This window comes from Vanessa tameamea, chromosome 10, assembly GCF_037043105.1.
Source record: "Vanessa tameamea isolate UH-Manoa-2023 chromosome 10, ilVanTame1 primary haplotype, whole genome shotgun sequence".
Taxonomy (NCBI): Eukaryota; Metazoa; Arthropoda; class Insecta; order Lepidoptera; family Nymphalidae; genus Vanessa; species Vanessa tameamea.
This window is the reverse complement of record NC_087318.1, coordinates 12,968,068-12,990,729: the sequence shown is the minus strand read 5'-3', so window position 1 is coordinate 12,990,729 and position 22,662 is coordinate 12,968,068. Positions and strand designations below refer to the sequence as shown.

The window sequence follows — 22,662 nt, the reverse complement described above, 5'->3', positions numbered from 1 at the left end:
AATTGTATTATGTATTATTATATACTTAATTCATCTAATTAAACATATAAGCAATAAACGTAATCAGCGAGGCTTATCATAGGATTTGATGACGTAACACGGCTTTGAAATTATGTCTTCGCTTGACGGCAATTAAAACTTATGTTGTATTTGACCTTGATTATTTGCAAAACTTTAGCTAGATACCTTAATATTCAATTCTTCATGGTTACATGTATGAGATTCTTGTTTGATTTTGTATATGGACGTAAATATTATATTATAAGATTAAAATTTTACAAATATTATTACTACGTATATTTTTATTATTATTATATTTTTAAAGCGTTTTGTTTGAACTTGCCGCTAGTTGGTGCTTCAATACATCAACTTCGATACCGTTCAACCGATTGCAATGACAATTTTTTTTTTGGTCTGTCATGTTTTGCTTGTAACCAGAATCTTTAGAATTTTTAGTTGTGTGTACTTAAACGTTAGTCTATATTAATGTTAAAATATATAATAATAATGAGAAAGTAACTCTGTCGGTCTGTCTGTTACGCTTCTACGGCCAAAATACTGAAATAAATTTGACGAATTTTGGTATAAAGCAAGCTTGAACCTCAAGGAACAAAGGTTAATTTTTATATCTAACGCCTGGCGACCAATACATAAAACGCAAGCGTAACCGCGGGCGACAACTAGTTTAATATAAATAAACTATAAATTATGACAAATAACTTTGGATAATTTGGGGTAGAACCCTGGAGCTGGAACTTCACTAACGCAGCCGTGCCCACCTATGCCGCTACCCGACTACGCCCATTCTAGTAGTACTTATTATATAGCAGTGAGTAACCGACATAAACATATAATTCCCGTTTCTCGTCCATATGATTCACAGACAAGGTTAATAATCTCATCACCATACGTCTCTTGTTGCGAATGTTTATGTCAAGGTCATTCCAAGTCGCGCTCGAATGTCACGGGCCCAAACCGGATTTGACACAGAGACACAGTGCTTGACACACTAACACACGTGCTGATGTTACGCAAGCGATACAAGACGGTATTACAGAAAGTGACGTTCCAAATTAGCCTGCACTAATTCGCTTGAGTTACGTTGGTGGAAACGTTTTGTTATGTCATCTGTAATTAAGATATTGAATTACAAGCCTGTTTCGGAGTTTGTAATTGAGTTTTGCTACAGGAGATAATTTAATCTAAATTGCTGGTAGAGTTGTCTTACGTGTCGTAGAATATTAAATAAGTAAAATAATAAAATTCGTAACTTTATTAAGCTATATCGTGTTCAACTTGATAACACTTAACGCGATATGTATTTAACATTTAGAAAAAGGTCAACTTGTATAATTCAAAATAATTAAGGTCGAGTAGGCTGCGAATGAAAAAAACTATCTAAAATCTTAAGGTACAAATAGTTCACAATAAATTATTGTTCTTTTGAAAGGATTTGAAATTATTGTTCACGTGTATTATTTAATTTGAGGAAAAGATTAACTTTTGAGATTTTTTTAGATACAATGAGCATTCCGAACCGGAGTTTAACATTGAAATTGTCATATAAAATGATTCAAAAGTGTCCGTAAGATCTTATTTGAATTCATTTTGACAATAATTATTAAACACTAGCGATAAAATATACATATATATATATATATACGTATATATGTACGTTCACGAACTGCAAAGATAGATTTGACAAGGCCGATGCAATTCTGCACAAACAAATTCTCCGATTGTAAATCACGATCTGAAAACTGAATTTCGAAATTTCATATTTATATTGAAATATTAATGAAATTTGACACGTTAAGAAATAATAATTTAAAAGTAACATTGTGTACAAACGAAAGAGATCGTTTTGATTTTGAATATGTAAATACGTAAAAAATCGTATTTGCGAGGTGAAACCTATTAAAATCGTGTATTTATGGAAACTTGAGAATATTCTAGAACGACGGACGCGAGATTGTATTGCTCAGAGACAATGTTAGTGGATCGTACGATTACATGAGGGTGAAGGGACGATGATCCAACTTGCGTAACGCTGTATCTTCCGTTCACTCCGCTTGAGTAACTTAGACAGTGGACTCGGTCACAAGCGAATGTTCTTGTTGTGTTGCACAATTATATTTGTCGTCGATATGCAATCTGCTGCACTCTGTTTTTTTATTAATCTGTAATTAAGTCACTGAACTCTTGATATTGTAATATTTATTAATTGATGGAAAAAAGATAAAGGCAGATGTATGAAATATTCTAGTTATATCTGGATAATATTAAACAAGCACAAAGTTTAAGGAGCTATTAATTGATATTAAATGTTTATATGAGATAGTGTAGTGGAGTGCCCGTTCATAGTCACTCTATTTCCTAATGCTTTTGGGGATAACAGTCTCTCACTTATCAGATGTTCTACCGCCAACCAGCAATATTTAGTATTGTTGTGTTGGATTGAATGGTGAGTGAGCCAGTGTATCTACAGGTACAAGGGACATTAAATCTTAGATCAAGGTTTGCAACGCATTGTACCACACTTGTACTTTATAAAATACATGGTTCCGACTACGGCGTTTTCTTGACGGAAAAAATTAAAGCTTAATATTTTTGTTGACTCTTGGAATCTGAAGCCGTCTTATCTAGACATTAGACCAAACAGAGAATAATGCTGCCGACCGACAGTTACATAACACAGTTACTTGGACCATCGCTGAAAATGCACCGTACCTGTAACCTCCTATGTGAGGCAACACACTTTCAAACTAAATCGGTTTTGCAACTCGGTATCTTCAAGGCGTTTCATCTTATAGTGGACAATGGACGCGCAAAAAATTGAATGTCAGTGACTTCTAATAATACAATTACATAAATACTTCAAATAAAACGTTTGTGTGGTACAAAAAATATATGTAAAAATGATTACTAGAAGTGACAGTATTAGCTTTGTTTTAAAATATTATTTAAAATAAAATGGACAACTCAAGGTCAATTTAATCTTTAAACTAAAAACACACATACGAATGCACCGACAATCATGAGATATTCTTCTTAACACCTCAATCTATATTCACTCGAACAGATTCTTAAGCAATATATACATATATACGACATATTTATCTTTCCTATTCATACTAGAAGCGAAGACTAAATTAGATGCTTAATTAATGCATAGTCCGTCTCATTCATGAACCAATTTAGATGGTCGTTGTTTAATAACTAAATTCCTAACTAGGTCGTGACTATGTCCATGTCTACGGATGCAATATTACTGAACGTGAGGTGAAGTATAACTAGCAGAGTTGTCAGTGAAACTTTCGAATATAATACACTAGTAACGCGAAGCTGGTAAAAATAAACAAAAACCAACTTCGACAATTCCTCAGAAAAATAAACCTTAATCGTCACTGATGGTAAATTTTATGGTAAATTAGGTTTATTTAACACCCCAACAAATACACCATAAGTTCAGGTGTCAAGAAATTTATTAATATAAATAAATGTTCCTTTAATTCCTTTCATTATAAGGCTCCTTTGAATTTACTAAGTTTTCTTCCAGACCTTCACAACAAAGGCATCTTTTGTGGACAATATTTTACAATTTTATCGAAATAATATTTTAAGTTACAGACAAGAAAAAACTTGTCTTCTTTCGTGCAACTAATCTCCAGAAATTTTGAATAAAGTCAAAATAACTAATTTTACTTCAATCCAAAAAAAAAATAACACTACAAGCGTTTGACCCAAAAACACATATACGTATTTAATAGGAAACATTCATAGTATGTATTCAATCAATCATCAAGTCAATGTATGTATCTTTATACTGCTAATGGCAATCACGTCTTGTCAAATTTGAAGTCACTAGTCGATCTCAACCGTTGACGCAACAGGTTACCAAAACCAAAAGCCCTAATCAATCCACGTTTAATTAATTTAGTAAATCTGATAGTGATCAGCGTTTCAGAAAGTAAAGTAACTTCTCTACATAAAATTACCATTGTGAATTATTTATTCCCTAATTTTATTAGCAAACTTGAATCCCATGACGACTTGCGCCAAACTTATAAACCACTGCATAACTAATCTAAATTAATGAAATTTTAATTTTGAGTTCAGTTACTACGCCTCGGGCGTAATTGGTTAGGAGTTTATATCGTCCAAAACGTTCGTTGGAAAAATATATTAAAAATTTAAACATGAAAATTAGTGATTAGTGGAGTATAATATTATTAACCGACTTGTTTTCGTTAACTATGTTAATGTATACGTATTATAGAACAATTGTGTTTTAAAAAAAGAGATCGCACTGTCAAAGAGCTTGATATCGAAATTCCCAACGAAATTGCGGCCAAGCTCGTTTTAGACAAAACAATAACACTATCATAATCTAGTTTTATTACAATCACAATTACAATACAAAACACTAACCTGACTCAACCGCTACCAGCCGCTACTATGACATGCAATCTCGAATGCATTAAATTTATTACGCGATTAAAGATTATTTTAAGTCTCAAACTGACTAGACTCCGCAATACACAGAATACACAATTGCCTTTGAAATATATACGAATCATTGTTTTGAATTTTGAAATAAACACGAGGTTGACGGTTTTAACATTCATGAGGCTGATTTAAGTTTTAAGAATAAGTTTTTTTTTTATGTAATCTACACAATCCAGGAACCATCTCAACCACATAAAAATCATCAAACTTTTTAGGTGTAGTTCAGCTATATATTAACGTCCAGAAAAATTGCGTAATATTTAAAGATTATTATTAAAAAAAAAATTCGTTTTCGTACATTGTCTTCGCCCTTTGTCAAGAATTATGCCACGTCATTCAATGAAATTGAAAGCTTGGATTTGGCCTTGAGTAACTTGATACAAGTACAAAAGAAGTAAACATTTTAGCGTTATGTTTAAATAAGTGAAAGCCTCAAAACACAAGGATCGGTCACCTTATTATACATACATAACGAAGTATTTTAAAATCGCCTAACTGTAACAATTTATGTTAATTTGGTAGTTAGATTATCTTAGAAGAATTTTGTGGTTAAATAATTAAAAAAGAATTAACAAGAGAAGCTATGTTATCATCATCATCATCCTCCTGCACTTTTCCCAATTTTACTTGGGGTCGTCGTAGCATGTCCTTTGTTATGTTATATTTATATAAAAATATAATTTATATAAACTAATGATATATTTTCTTACATATCTACCAAAATATTTTGTAACTCAATGCATTCGTTGAAATTTATTACTTTCGATTATGAATACGATATTAAAAGTTTAAATAAAATATAATATTCACATTGCTTTTAACATAATTGAATGAATTATTTTAATTTACATTTTATACATTGTTTTCTTATACAGTAATAAACGCCCAACAAATAAAATTGTGATACAAAAGAATATAATTTATTATGTATGAATTCGTTTATAGTTTCTCGATGAAACTGACACTCAAATCCTTTTCAGACAGGCTTTGTTTCGTAGAAATTTGTAATATCAAACAAAACTAAACAATGAAATACGAAATCAAATCATAATAACACTCAATTGTTTCGGGATTTGAATTTGAAAACAATTGTTGCATAGTTCGCAGGAGTAAAGTAATTAATGTAATTGTTAAAAATTATAATTAAAGAATGCTGTTAATTAGAGACTATAAGTCTTAGATCCTGAGATCGTCGTAGACTCAGCATTTGGAAAATTATGTTTAGCAGCTCGGAATCTGGAAGTTGGTTGTTTCTTGTGCTATACAAATCGAAAAATCTATAAACACAGAGTTACTAAATTACGAATTCCGAATCGACTATCGAGAGATCTAGAAATAAATTCTTCGAACACGAAGACGTTCAAATATTCGTATAGAGGCAACATGTCGACAAACGTATAAAGTATGCCATCCACATGAAGTACAGCGATATAATAATTATATGAATTTATTAGCCAAGTTGTCCAACACTTCAATCCAAATAACCATTAGATATGTCCAATGAAATGATTACAGAAGAAATACAATTTTTAATACTGAAATTTAAATTGTGGTGGCCTGGAAATAAAAACATGCAAGCATATCAAAAATAAACCCAAACAAAACATATAAAAGGCACGGGCAACACGTCTGCGGAAAATTGTTATTCAAAGCAAAAAAATTCTTATTGACCTTTCGTCGTGCAATTGCTTTTTCAAAATAATGAAATTGTATTTTAAATTGTGCTGTCTGTCTACCAGTCGTAAGTAGAAATATGTATGTCCCACCACTGGATTAAGACATATTTCCTTAGACAAATTTAGGAGCTTATTCCATTACGCTGCTCCAATGCAAGCTGGTGATTACACGTGAGGCAGATTGTCAACCGATACATGCGGATTATCCCACGCACGAGCCGTAGAACAAATTAAAAAAAAATGAAATACAGTTTTTTATAGCGCTGTATAGCGTTGTGTTAGGTGAATCGGTAGCTTTGTCAAGAAGTGGTGCCATAACCAGTCCTTGACATTACCATACAGATCACGTCTCACTCGTAGAACGATGCAACGAATGAATGTCAGTAGTCCGCTATTTTTGAGGCAGGCGACATTTTTCGATCCATATATGTATATAATGATACACACTCTTGATGTAAAAAATGACGATAAAATATATTCTCATTAATATAGAGCGATTTGATAGTTATATTACAAAATAATCAAATTATTAAAACATTGGGTAAAAAAGTTCAGCGTACGCACTATCTCAATGCCTTAACGTTAATCGCGCAGAGACAATATTTATTTTGGCTCAATTTAAAAAGACAGCTTATGATACAACATCATCAACAACATTAACAGCCTGCAAATTTCCCACTGCTGGGCTAAGGCCTCCTCTCCTTTTAGGAGAAGATTTGGAGCATATTCCACTACGCTGCTCCAATTCGGGTAGGTGGACACACATGTGGCAGAATTTCGTTGAAATTATACACATGCAGGTTTCCTCACGATGTTTTCCTTCACCGCCGAGCACGAGATGAATTATAAACACACACAAATTAAGTACATGAAAATTAGTGGTGCTACTATGCTCAACCCAGACAGGGTTTGAACCCGCAATCATCGGTTTAGAATGCGTGTAGTTCCAACCACTGGGCCATCTCAGCTCTATGTTTATGATACGGCTCGTTTTATATCTACAACTACCATTACTTCCGAGTAATTTAAAACATACATTTATTTGAAATAAAAGTTCGATGAAACCGAATTTACTTTAAAATAAAAGTAATGACGTTTAATAATATGTATTTAATTTCTAATTGAAATACATAATATCGAATATAAAATAGTTAAACCCGTTTAAGCAAAGTTTGTTAGTTCTGAATCATTTATAAATATAACTTTAAGCTGAAAAATTTTAGGCTATTGATATTGTTTGTTCTTTTCAATTGTTTTTATGACACAGTTTTAATAACATCGATAACAACGGCTTTGTGACGTGCGTGCGATCGCAAGGAAGTGTGTCAGTATTTTAATACGCGCCTGTTACAACGCAGTCACTTGGCAGCCTTCCAAATTAAGGAATGCGTTTAGGTATTCAGCGACTAATTACTACCATAAAAAAAATACACGTTTTCACAGCCGAAGGACGAACTTTGGATTTTTCATTGTTTATTAAATGCTTTCATTAACTACACCAAGTTTAGTAGATGAGTGCTAGCGGAGTACTAAGCGTGTTTATGTATATAACCTTATATATATATAATTATGTATATGTATTTTCGGACAGAGAATTGGAATTGCTATTCAACAATATTTCGCTAGAATTCCAGCCAACATTCCGCGACGTGACGCCAAGGCTTAAACACAACTTAATTAAAATATAAATTTTAATATAGTTTAATCCATAATTATTTCTATTTCTACAAAGTCTCGTGACCGAGTCGTTTCAGTTTATTTTTGTTCTATTTCTTTTTGAATTAAAGGTTTATTTATACACTTACATTAATTATTAATTAATTTTAATTATTAGTATTATTTTTAGTATTTATTTCTGTTTTATGTTACGCTAACGAGATACATACACGCAGATTAAGTTTACATTAAAAATCGCTTCTGTTACAGAGCAGTGGCCCTAATATTAAAGATCATTTTTATGTTGAGATCTCTAATCGCCTTTTTTGGAACAGCATCAGGCTTTCTTAAGACTGATGCAATATTGATACATCGTGGGATAGTTTTACTAGACCCGTGCACGCACAACAATAACTTTACGGTAGATATGTATCTTTTGTCATTTGTAGACTCTAAGCAATTATCTTTTCTGATATATATTTGTAAAACCACCTGAAGGAAGATGGTGTCGATTATAAGTATTCAGTTTCTTTGCGCTTTAAGAAATATCAATTGGTATTTTAACCAACCAACCGTTAAGAATGAGAACTATGATACTGGCTCACTCCACCTCCAAACCTTATATATGTATATATATGCGGTTTGACCGTAGAATCTATTCCAATAATATATATACGGAAGTAATGTCTGTGAAGTCTCTCTGTCTGTCTGTCCCTCAATCTCACGATTATATAATATTTATAAATTGTGTACAATAAGGGTTTAAGTTGAAAGTTCAAATTTTAAAGGAATATTTTATATTCTTCTTTGTAAACCATTTTAATAAGGCTTTTTTTAAAGTTTTTTTTTGCTTTTATTATTCCTAACTTCTACAGCTAATTTCTAACTAGTAATTTATTAGTGGACTAGTTGTGCCCGCGACTTCGTATGCGTTTGAATTTAACAAAAAAGTTATTGTTGTAGCCTAAGTTATTCCTTATTACATCAGCTTTCTGCCAGTGAAAGTCCCGTCAAAATCGATCCAGCCGTTATAGAGATTAGCCGGAACAAACCGACAGACAAAAATTTTAAAATATGTTATTTTGGTACATGTACCGTGTATACGCACATATGCATTTAGTACAAAGCTGTTATTTTAATATTACAAACAGATACTCCAATTTTATGATATGTTTGCATAAATAGTGACTACAGATTTACCGGTGTAGTCATAAAACGAATTCAGTATTATAAGTTTACTACAACAAGTTGATGTTGCGCCGGTACTTCAATAAGCAATGCGGCAGTCACAAAGCTGCCAACTTTTTAGCACAGCGTTTATTAATATGCCGAGTAAATTTTGCTATCTATAAAAGAATATTTAAAAAAAAAAAACATTCAATCACGAAAAACGTCCGAACGTTTGCTATTTGCTTTCGATTATTTTTTTAATATATAATTAAATAGCAACACACTCAACGGCCTTTACTTGGTAACCTTGTCATATTTAACAAGACGTACAAACTTAAGCCGAAATATCCCGATATGACAATGACTAATCATTGAAATATGATATTAAATTATCAGCAATGTAAAGGAATCTTCAATCCGTCTTCCCACTACGAGTCAATCCTCATGAGAACTCAATCCCATGATGGTTTAGATCTTCTGCTCGGCGGTGGAGGAAAACATCGTGAGGAAATCAGAATGTGTTAGATAATATTGTACGTTTGGAGTATCGAAGTAAGAGTCGAGAGACCTAAACCGAAGGGAAGGATAGCGCGTGAATGGGAGATCACGACTCCAAATCGGAGAAGTACCACAAAAGCTTTACGTACAGCACGTGTCTGATGATATTCTTCCACGTGTATGATTAATATTTTACTTTAGTACAAGTACTTTACTCTGCAGCGGGATTTGGAATTACGGCTCTACCTAGTCTTAAATACCATTAAACCGAGGATGTAGATAGTTTTGGTAAAGAAAATAGACATATGAATCTCACTATGATCTTTTTATTTTTATTTTCTTAAATATACTCATTATTTTTAATAAATACATTGGGACTAACGACTGTAGATGCATTTCCGGACTTACATTTCAACACGCGGTATCGCTGCGGGGCGGTAGAAAATTTGATGAGTGACCAGACTGGCTTGCACGAAAGCCACATTGTTTTAAATAAATGTATTTATTGCAATGCTTATTGCACGGTGATATGTTGTATGTTACATGAACATATAATCTATGAGTGATGTCACGTGGACAATGGAGGAAGCGCGTTCATTCCGTATTGAGTTGACTAATGATTATTTTGTAGGAAGTGCAGTAAAAGTAGTCTGCTTGATTTACAACAAAAAAGCAATAGAACAATACTTGTTCAAATTATATTTCTGTTTAAATATGAAATTTCCTTATATGTAAATTTTTGGATAAAGAAGATACACGGATTTTTCGTGTCGATAATTTATCTTTATTAGGCTAGTAATTCTAAGACCAAAGTCTCGCCTAAGAATAACATGGAATACATACGTAAACCTAAAACCTAAACACCGGAAGCACTATTAAGTTTTCATGCATTTAATATTAATGATACGCGAGGATTCACTTACGTCAGATGAAATTCTGATACATCTTATGTTAATAACACTATGATTATTGCGAAACCTTAATTAAACAAGCGCGCTAATTAAATCCCTTCATCATCATCATTTATAATTCCATTAGTATGTTGTAATATTTAACTATACATTGCATTTAAGTTCTAATATCTATTGCAAGCATCTCGTCTGCATGCTATATTGACGCCGTAATAAGTTATTATGATGTAGGAAGTTAGCGCAGAGTACGATGGAGGCCTGTTCTGTCAACTGTTCTGTGAGAACAATCTCGAATCTCAACGCAGAACACGATTGTGAAATTTCAGAAAGTTACTGACATTAATTATAATTATAACATCATTTGAAGCATCAAACGTGCGGACTGCCCTTGTGTCTTATAGAATTATACTGCAGGTAGGGCTTTGCGCAAGCCCGTCTGGGTAGGTACCACCCACTCGTCAGATATTCTACCGTCAAATAACAGTACTCTGTATTGTTGTGTTCCGGTTAGAAGGATGAGCGAACCAGTGTAATCACAGGCACAAGGGACATAACATCTTAGTTCCCAAGGTTGGTGGCGCATAGGTGATGTAAGGAATGGTTAATATTTCTTACAGCGCCTCTGTCTGTGGGCGGTGGTGACCACTTACCATCAGGTGGCCCATTTGCTTGTCCGCCAACCAATGCCATAAAAAAATAAAAATAAACTATAACCATACTATATATATTAACAATAAGTTGTAATATTATTACGTCATATTTGTAACAAAAATGTTTCCTACATGTAGATATTAAAATGACTATTCCTGATGTAAAAAGTAATTATCGAATCAAACAGTGTAATTGCGAACCACTTCCTTTTTTTAATTAGAGTAAAAAAGTAACCGAGTTCATTGACCGTTATTCGGGATGGCAGTTCATTTAATTTATATTATAAAATTAAATTGTATGAGCGTACTTGAATATAATATAATATATTAATTAAAAAAAAAAACAAAAATACAAAATTGATATAAAAATCAGAATGACAATTTAATTAGGTTTTTTATAGACGACCAGAAATAAATCACTCAAGATAATCGAAATGAATGGAAGAAAACCTTTTGGGTATCAAAAAAGGTGGATAGGCAGAGTGTATTGCAGCTTGTGCGGACGCAGACACGAGAGTTAAAAGTAAAATTGTACTCAATGTGAAAATAACGTTAAAACGAATTAAATAGTTACCACACCGTACTCTATCCACCTGGAGCTCCGACTTTCCCAACCGTTGACAAGCAAAATAGGTGCGCCATTAGATCTTATCACAGAAATCGACTCATTCGTTACTTAACGTTGTATTTATTAAATTAATGTTGCGTTTTAAACTTGAGATGTTAATTTGGATGCTATCTGTGCGTTGCGCTTTACTCGCCCCAATTATGTTTTATAAATGGAACGACAAAAAATCCTTCAAGCCTAACAATATTACGGTAAGGAAAACAAAGCTTTTTCGTCTACACGATTGTAAATTGAAAAATCTTAAAAATATTTGGTAGTAATATTATATGCCTACAATAACGATAAATAAATATTTACATAAAGTTTTTTATAAATGTAATTCAGTTATGTATAATGTTTTAAATGAAGCGAATGTCCATAAATGTCCAATTCATAGTAAATCTTCAATACGGGTCACTGAACGCAGATAAAACTATATAAGCTTCTGTTGAATAACAGTTCAACAACCAGTAATGGAAGAAGGGGAGGGTATGGAAGGGATTCAGATACTATAATAGAGAAACAACGTGATTGATATTGAATGATAATATTTGCGAGTCGAACAGTTATTTTGTTACTGGCATATAAATATTGTAGTTTATTTTTATTAAGCAATATTTCCTAAGTATAATTTGATCCCTTCGATGGAATAAAAAGCACGTTAAGTTGATATCCAATATCGTTTACGGTAACTGTGTTTGTTTATCTGTGAGCTGATAGCTGCAAACATATTCTATAAGAATACTTACCTATTTATCTCACTTGTGAAATGTTGATAAAAGACTCACAATGATGATTTTCACATTCTACCGCCTACCAGCGATACTAAGTATTGTAAAGTAAGTGTGTTTCAATGATGGTGAGTGAGCTAAGGCAACTACAGGTACAGGAGACATAACATCGGTTTTTTATAGTGGCGGCGCATTGACAATGTAAGATTTGGTTAATATTTCTTTAAGTGCCAATGCAGTGGTGACCCCTTACCATCAGTGGGCCTATTTGTCCGCCTACCTATTTTATATAAAAAAACTCAACGTCGTAAATCACCACTTTCTGACATGTCACGATTGTGTTGCGGTTTCAAATGTGTTCTGATTTAATCTGTGATCATTTTCACTCATTTGTTCTGATATCATTATCAAACGTTGGTTAGTCGAATGTTTGTGTATTAAAAGACACAATAGACCAAACGTCTTAGTACCAAATATTTTTTTTTCAATAATCGTGTGAGTCAAATGGTTATTAAACTGCAATGCAATACGATTTCGTTTGCTGGGAATTGGATTATGAAATATTCTGGAGCTTATTCTAAGAATTGCAACAACATATCTGATTATGTTCACTCCCTTTCACTCTAAGCTTAGAATTATTGTAATCATTGCCTAAGGCCTCGCCAATCTAGCTTTAAACATCGTCTCGATAGTTAGAAAGAGTTTATAAACAATATTCACGAGTATAATGCTTCAAATAAATCTACTTAGTTAATCATAATATCCGAGACTAAATTAAAGTTACATTATTTTGCCGTATTATATTATAATATATGTAATTATACAGAGAAACATAGTGTTCTAACTTTTATTACACGCGATACCACGGAGCTTGTAAGTCTTTTTTAATACAATGTAAAAAAGTGGGACATTTTCTACATTGCAATGTTATGTTATGACGACCTCCGTGGTCGAGTAGTGTGTACACCGGTTTTCATGGGTACGCCACTCCAACGTCCCGGGTTCGATTCCCGGCCGAGTCGATGTAGAAAAAGTTCATTAGTTTTCTGTGTTTTCTTGGGTCTGGGTGTATGTGGTACCGTCGTTACTTCTGATTTTCCATAACACAAGTGCTTTAGCTACTTACATTGGGATCAGAGTAATGTATGTGATGTTGTCCAATATTTATTATTATTATTATAATACATGTTAAAGAGTTTTTCAGCTAAGCGCTGATGAATAAAAAGCGGCTAAGGGCGAGTCGGACTAGTCCATGAAGGGTTCCGTAGCAGCAAGTAACATAATATAAAAGTTCTTGTAGGTCGTGGAAACTTTGATCGATGTTTTAATAATAGTGTGTTTTATTTTTATTTTTATATTTGAGTTGATTGAATGAAAAGTTAATTGCGATTTACGATTGATGGCGTATTAAAAAAAACTATTTATTAAATCTCGTTCTAACTAATTTTCGGTGGAAGTTTGGATGGTAATGAACATCATATATTTTTTTTAGTTTTATCATTTTCCTATTTTAGATATTACAGAGGGCGGGGGTCACACATTTTACTACTTTGGAAGTGTCTCTAGTCCAAACTATTCAGTTTAGAAAAAACTGATATTAGAAACCTCAATATAATTTTTGAAGACCTATCTATAGACACCGCACACGTATGGGTTTGATACTTACCAAGTTTCAACAGTATAGTTCTTATAGTTTCGGAAAAAAATATCGGTGGCTGTGACATACGGACGGACAGACAGACAGACAGACAGACATGACGAATCTATAAGGGTTCCATTTTTTGCCATTTGGCTACGGCACCCTAAAAAGGAGATGACTTGAAGTTTATACAACCATGCTTTTCCAGTTCAGTTCTAGGCAGACCTTCTCTTGATTCATAATAAACATAAATTAAGGACACAAGGAGTTGAACCAAGATGGCCCAGTGGTTAGAACACGTGCATCTTAACCGATCATTTCTGGTTCAAACCCAGGCAGGCACCACTAAATTTTCATGTGCTTAATTTGTGTTTATAATTCATCTGGTGCTCGGCGGGGAAGGAAAACATCGTGAGGAAACCTGCATGTGTCTAATTTCAACGAAATTCTGCCACATGTGTATCCACCAACCCGCATTGCAGCAGCGTGGTGGAATATGCTCCAAACCTTCTCCTCAAAGGGAGAGACATCCTTAGCCCAGCAATGCGAAATTTACAGGCTGCTAATGTAATGTAGGCATCAAAATATAATAACGCTTGTCTGAATTTGAACCTACACCCTCTGGTGAATACACGTAATATATCCATTTAGTTATCTGAACTCACAATAGAAGATAGTGTTACAGTTGATTTAAACTAAAACTGGTGATGAAACACACCAGTCAGGCTAAATTCAGTAGTGATTTCATTACTTACAAGACCCTGTTAACTAATTTAATGTTGACCCAAACTTGACACCTTATAGACCTTCGTACTATTAATTTCATATTTCGCGGCCTCTGCTCGTTATTTCTAAACTGGGACACGTCCTCGTCCAATATGAATGTTTATGCCTTATATTAATCGGTAAAGTTTTCGAAGAACAATTGCCAGAACATAAAAAAGTGACATTTGACATTGCTAGCACATCCGAGCATTACTGAACTATCAATTAAAAAACGGTAAAACTTTTGCAAAACTGACGAATATTAATCAATTACTGAATTGTAAAATCAGATATAGTGTGATTGAAGAATGGCAGTAGTATATATAACCAAACTTTGGAACTTTCGCACGTTTTTCGCAGCTTTGTTATATTATAAACACGTTCACACCACTTTCATTTTATTTCCAAAGGTCTGTTAACAAAATCACCGACATTCAAAACATTCATTTCAGGAATCCATAATGAATGATACCATAGATTATTTTACATCTCAATCTCGAATAGTGACGTATCAATTCGAGGTCAAAGTAGTTCATACGTGTTAATCCTACCTATTGGAATCGGATTATAAACAGAAGTAAGCCTTACCTCTTTAATTCTCTGCAGCAGTGGTTCCAGCCAGTGTACATTGCACTCTACGTGAGAATCGAGGAAGGTGAGAACTGGTGCGGTTGCAGCATCAGCGCCTCGAACTCGAGATCTCATGAGACCTTCCCGTTTGGAGTTTCGTATAACGTGGACTTTGCGTATCGCCCGCAGTGCAGCGCCGTCCTCGGCTGTAAAATTAACCTTAGTTAAATTTAGCTGCTCTGAGCAACAATTTCTGGAGACGATAGTCTAACTAGATCATAATTAGGGTATAAATCTCTATAATAGGTCTGAAGTTTATTTAGACAAGGAATATTTGCTTTGCTACATATTATATTTTTCGTATATACCTTTAAAAAAAACATCTATATGGTGATCACGACCCTAAGTAATGAGGAAACGACTGGGAAGGAGAAAATGGTCGAATTAACATAGCGAAAAATTTATTTAGAAATGCTTAATAAACTTTTATCTTCGACCCAACGACACAGAATACTAGCACACAAGATATGACAGTTCATAAGTATGTCGTGAGGGAGCGCTCTCTATTTTCGCATGTTGATCACAACAATAAAGCCTTTGAAAAGCTTTAACATGGAATCGTTTGTTATTATTAGTACAAAAGAAATAAGTTTATTTATTTATTTTTATTTATTGGAAAAGTTACATCATCAACTTATCACTAAGCACTTAAAATTAATATCTGACTTGGGTAACGTACAAAGTGATACGTCTTTAAAGGTGTAAACAACATTGAATTAAGTTTATTAATTTTATCGGATTCATACAAACAAAACTAGCCATGAAGTTTCAGTGTCATAAGTTTCCGTTTCATGGCTAGTTTATGTTTGTATGAATCGAATAAATAATAATGGCAACAATATTGTGTCCATTGTGGATATTTCCGTGTAACTTTTCTACGAGGATTTGATATGTGTTATATTATATGATGTGTGTATATAATACAAGTTACTGTAATGATAATCAATATACCTGTATGATTGATTCGTGGTGTATCAAAGCAACATGATACAATGTTTATGTTAAAATACATCTATATGTGTATATAATAAATATATATATTCAGTAGGGCTAAAATACGATGACATATACAAGGGCACCCTGACTCTCATAATTCAATGGGATGACAAATTTAACATGACTGGAGATTGTTGGGATGTATGACGCGCTGCTTTTCATGGTACGGAAGTGCAAGCAATGTTAACTTCAAAACTCCCGTCTGCTAATAAGATTTTATCGTCAGAAAAAATCACTAATACTTATGTAGAAAAAAACGCCACAGGACACTAATTTTATTGTAAAAGCAGCATTGTAAATCTGTTTATTTGAAAAGAGCAACTATGTGAGTTTCTTGTCGTTTCTTCTCGCTGGAGGCCGCTTTCCGAAACGGTGGTAGTATTTAAATATCGACGATTCAAAAACGCTTCATTGTGAAGTTTACTTGAATAAAATTGATTTGATTTGAATTGTAGTGACCCGAACTAGGGCTTGCATCTAGTCAACAGTCGAGAGGTAGACTCCCAGTATAGATACGTTAACAATTTAATATGTTTATATACAACTTTAATGTAATCCGTCTTTGTAACTTGTGCATCAAAATCTATTATTAAATATTTACGATTCACTTAAAATATCCTTACAATATGTACATGCACAATAATATTGATTATTTTGTTAGAAACACGCGACGTACAGATAGCCTTTAACCCCATCAAGTCGACGAGTACGTCTTCTTCCTGGGGCACGGTAAGGTCCCGCAGACACTTATCATTTGTCAGTTAATAAGCTTTCAGTAGTAAAGTCATATTTAATATATGAACAGGATATAATGCTAAAGTACATGAAGGTAGTATTCGTCACGTATTTCTTGATATTAATGGTCAACAGTCCTTAAATATATACAAATATGAATTAAAAATAATTACTGTATAAATTGACCGCGTAGAATGGTGGCAAGAATGCTAGCAGCATTTCCTCGTTGAATCGCAATTCCGATCCTCTGGGCAAAGAACCAGCCAGTGGAGGCAATAAGGCGAGGAGGATACTTTTAATGAAGAATAATGTACTACTACTTCATGGTCCAAGTGTTTCAACAGCAAATGAGACAAAAATAAATTGAGATATTAATTTATGAAACCGCGATGTCTCAGTATTGTCAGTCTTATTAGATTGTCTTGTGCTTAATTTGTATTAAAAATAAAATAAACGTCATGTAACGGTTAAGGAAAACATCGCGAGCAATTTGAATGCATCAGATGAAACTCTTCCCGATGAAGAAGCGTGGAATACATTCCAAAATGTCTCTTTCAAATTCTCCTTCTATTTCTCACCTATTGTAAAGAAAGCTTTTGCCCAGCGGTACATTTACAGTTGTTCATTTATAAATCCTAGTTCAATCACTATGTATATTGTTCTAGCTCTTGATTATATACGGTCCATGGCATATAACAATGTCATGAGTAATGTTAAAATAACGTCTAACACTATAGCTAAAAATAACTTTATAGATATTATGAGATACAATTATCTCCAGCTAATATTGTAAAAAATATTTTTGTCATGTTTATAAATTGCAATTTTTCTTACGCGGATTCAACTGCGTGTAAGAGATGGGGGGGGGGGGGGGGTGCGTGGATTTTGATTTCAGGTATTAGATATCTCTTCTACTTTAATATCCATTATATTATACAATATACATATACATATTTAGATCCGTCGATTAGTGGAATAATCGTATGTTCTATGCGCTCACAATAATGCAAGTCGTAATAGCTTGACTGATTTCCCATAGAGATTTTAGTTTAATGGATTTATGAATGAATATTCTTATTGCACAAATGTATTTTAATGTATTGTGTGATTTGTCTTAACAATACAACAGGCTTAATTAAATCTTTCTTGTTATAAGTTAAGAGTAACTTCTACTACTAATTAATAAAAAAAATATATAATAAGTGGTAAGTAATTTGTATATTTTTTATACAAGTAGACCGATGGGTCACCTGATGGTAAATGGTCACCATCTGGCCCACTCATTCTTGAAACCTGAGTATTATTTTTTGGGAGTAGAATATGTGAGAAGTAGGTGGCACTTACTAACGACCTACGACGATGTAAAATTTTTCTATTCATCAAATCTTTTCTTTAGTGGGCCAGTGTAATTAAAGGCGAGAGATTTAACATCCTATTCTCGTGGTTGGCAGCAAATAGGGTATTCTGCTATCTTTGAAAAAGTAATTCAAAATGTTGATTTTCGTAATAAAAAGCCGCAAAAAATATATTTCGGCAAAATAAACACGTTTTGTGCCGTATAATTCAATGAAATTTTAAACCTTTTTTAGTCTCGCAAAAACGCTGTCAGTCATTTTGGTGACGTAATATTGGAAAAACAACAGTTGCGTATGTACGACCGATACTCATTCAACGTTGACAGCTATAAATAGTTGGTGTATTTTGGGAAAATAATAAATTACAATCGCTATAGTTGGTGTGTAGTGTCTAGTTGTACAAATACTAGAATTAAAACTCCAGATAAGTGTCAGATGATATTGAAATGACAGTTTTTGCCTATACGATGTCACACTCTCGTGATATACAGACTAAAAATTACGAAATTTTATTTAAATATAATGAAACAATAATGGGCTTTTATGAATCAAAATCCGAATATTGAAGTATATTTCTACATATATTTTAATTTTTATCACATTTCCTAATTAATTTTTCATTACCGAACCTCGAAAGTACCCTATTGCCGGTTTGATCTTTGACTCTGGTAGCTTTTTACTCGTCTCATCCTATTATAAGTAACAACATAAAAACTATAATGAAAATTGCTCGTTTCGTTAGTCAGATAATGGCCATACTGTTAAACTGCAACCACCAAGGTTACATAACCTCGGTGGTTGGCACATGCCAAACATACATATGATATTGTCATTATTTAGATACGTATATGCCTTTAAACATTTTACGATCGAGATTTACGTTGAGTTCTACTTGTCCCTATATAATAACAACTGCTTCATTTCGCTGACATCACAATATTTTTTAACAGAAATGAAACTACACGAAAAAAGTATTCTCAGCTTAAGTCAACATCTGTTAATGCGTCTATGTTCAATAAAGACCTTGATACATTAAATCAATTGCTAGTTGCCGCTCGCGTCAGCGCTCGAATTTTATATTTTGATTGTCAGGTATTATGCATAAAAAGCCTCCTTCCTCAAAAAATCCTCGCAGTTCAAGCTTGGTCCATATCAAAGTTTCATCAAATTGAGTTCATTGGTTTAACCATTAATGAGCAACAAATAGACATACAAAGTTACTTTCACATTTATAATATTAGTATAGACCAGTTTCCAAGGCTTTACCGGTGAGTGCGGGTAAGACGAGGACGGAGGTTGTGTTGGTGACTAAATGTAAAATATCGTGATCGTTTGACTAAAAACATAAATAAACTGACATATAAATTTATAGTATTAACTAGGATAAGAAATTGAAAACTTGAAGCCTTGATATGCTTCAAGTAAAGCATGTTTTCGATTACATTGTTTCGTACATTGATTAAATTGATAAGCTAATAGCATTGACAGTTACCACTTTTGGCACATTCCATCAAACGTTAAACCGTATCGTACGATGAGTGTTTAAAATATAATTCGACTCTTTCATATTCAATGCAAGCGAACCGAAACGAAATTGCTTTTTAAACGCGCGTTTATATGAAAATGGATGTATAATTATCTCTCCCGTGTGTCGTTTTGTTAGGCTATCTTTTGTTATTTGTAAGCATCAATTTTCTATGGTTTTCTAATCGCACTATTATAATGAAACCAGTCTTTACGTCTGACTGTGTAATACCACCAATTAAAATGTGTGTATCATGTCGAATTGACCAATTGTGGCCACAACACCTAATATCAATGGAGACCATCCAAGCAGGACAATATCGCACAAGTATGTGCGCAAACACATTCACTCATTCGCTCCGGTTATGAGAGTGGAGGAAATACCTCACTCTCATAATCGGAGCGGAAACAGTTCAACGGCTTGAAGGCACAGGAGTATACACATTTCTAACTTCCAGTCTCAATAACTTTTTATTGATCTGACCAGGAGTTTGAACCTAGGACTTCGAGATCTGCGGTCTTATATTTAGCTACTAGACCAACGAGGTACAAGGCATGCATTTATATGCATATAGTCTCTATGAAAGTGTAAAGTAACATAAGATATCCCACTGCTGAGCTAAAACGTCATCTCGTTATTTTTGAGGAGCACGTCACTTCAAGATCAAGATGATTCAACCAATAATAATTGGCAAGAAATTCAGTAGTCACTCTTTTCTCAGATGAAATACACAGTATTGAGTACGAAGCCTTATTTAATTAATGAATTAATCAAATAAAGTCCATAAGAAGAATAAAATAATAAAATATTCTAAAGTGTTAGTTAATTCGTATAATAAATATCTACGGAACACTTCTTTCAACACAATACTTACGATTATCGCTGAAGTCGTCGACGAGGATAATTTCTTTTATCAAATGTTCCGGACTTCTGTTCAGCACACTGTAATTAATATAAACGATTAGAAGCCCAGTGATTCGAATAAGTGGATTTAAACGAAATATTCGGGGTTCAGATTGATTCAAGCCAACCATTGCGCCGTCATAAGACTTGATTATTTCGAACTTAATCATCTTGAGCTCCTCGATGGATGATACATTAGCTGCTATATTGCATCCATCGCCTCGCAATATAGCGTGGTGGTTTAAGCCCTAAAAGTTTTCTATAACCATCTAAGAGGATTTATAAGGATTTTATAGTATTCATTATTGTTTAAATAATTTCATAACAAATATATATTAACACGTCCGAGATAAAACACACCTGCGGCAAACTATTTGATCTCCGGTTACAATATTCAATAAATTACTCGTTTTGGTTACGAATGGTTAAATTATCAATGTGGCGTAATTCAAAATCGTTAACATAAAAATGTTTCGTAAATACCGTAGTCACATAACAATCGGTTAATATGTACAATAAGAGATGTTATAATTGTTTATGAGGCGTTATTCGGAAGCCTCCATTATCTTGCTATTTTCAGATCAGAAGGCAACGAATATCGAATAGTAGGATAAATGTTTGAAGAAGTAGTGTCTCAAAATGTCAATAAGATAATTTTACTATCAAATATCTAATATTCTGATAGATTTTTGAACAAAATAACCGGGTTTTACTCACTATGGTTTTAATAATATCAGAAAACAAATTCTATTATCATATTTGAGATATAAAATATGTAATTCAAATTGATTGTTTACCTAACGATGGTGCGTAGGAGTGTGGACCGCGCTTCGTTGTGGAAGGTTATGATAACACTGGTGTCGGGCAGATCTTCATCGTATTTTTTTAGTCGGCACCTGTGAATGATTGGTTATAAATAATTTGTTATAATACATACGGCTTTATTTTTTTACATCTGCGTAGCGGATGTTTAGGTAATTATATCGATTTTACTCTTTCAGTCATAATTGATTTGTCATTCGAAAGCGAAAGACAGTATTGTTAAACTAATCACCCTCCGAGCTAAGATGGCCCAGTGGTTAGAATGCGTGCATCTTAACCGATGGTTACGGGTACAAACCCAGGCAAGCAACACTGAACTATTTACACAATCAGGACTATTTTACCGGCTATTGCTAGATTACTCGTATAATATAAAACAGAAGAGTTTATATAGTTGACAACGCGGAATACGAAAAATATCAGTTCGATTTGAGTAAAGCTTTTCGGGTAAATTAGTCTGTGGATTAAGAAATATCTGTTATAGTTTTTACAGTGTTTTGTAAGTGAGCGAGATAGTAAATATACGAAACATCATATATGTAGCATAATATATGAATATTACGTGATATACGCCCATTACGAATATGTCAAAACCTTAGAAGCATTAACGATAAAATAAAATTGCGAAAATGTAGATATGTGCGTGTAATCTACATTTTCGCAATTTTACTCGACAGATGGAAAGCGAAGGCTGCAGAGACAATGGCTTTACAAGCCCTCCGCACAGTATTTATTGGCCCGATCCGGACTTTAAACTTAGGACCTCGGAATCTTCTGCCTTATAACCTAGCCACTAAGCTAACGAGGTAATAAAGCAGTCAGGCAATTCGCCAACCTTAAGGGCTACCACTGATTAGAAATATATATAATTTCAATTTATAGAT

General features: G+C 33.4%; 1 protein-coding gene across 1 annotated transcript in view; it reads right to left on the bottom strand.

Annotated features, from left to right (window-relative positions):
- LOC113404269 (polypeptide N-acetylgalactosaminyltransferase 2-like) overlaps window positions 1-22,662 on the bottom strand; it is an 80,800-nt gene that overhangs the window by 9,103 nt on the left and 49,035 nt on the right. The window contains exons 3-5 of the mRNA XM_064216039.1: window positions 21,754-21,852; window positions 20,928-20,995; window positions 15,401-15,588 (exon numbers count right to left, since the gene is read on the bottom strand). Coding sequence (XP_064072109.1) covers window positions 15,401-15,588; window positions 20,928-20,995; window positions 21,754-21,852 — 355 coding nt within the window. The remainder of the gene's footprint in view (window positions 1-15,400; window positions 15,589-20,927; window positions 20,996-21,753; window positions 21,853-22,662) is intronic.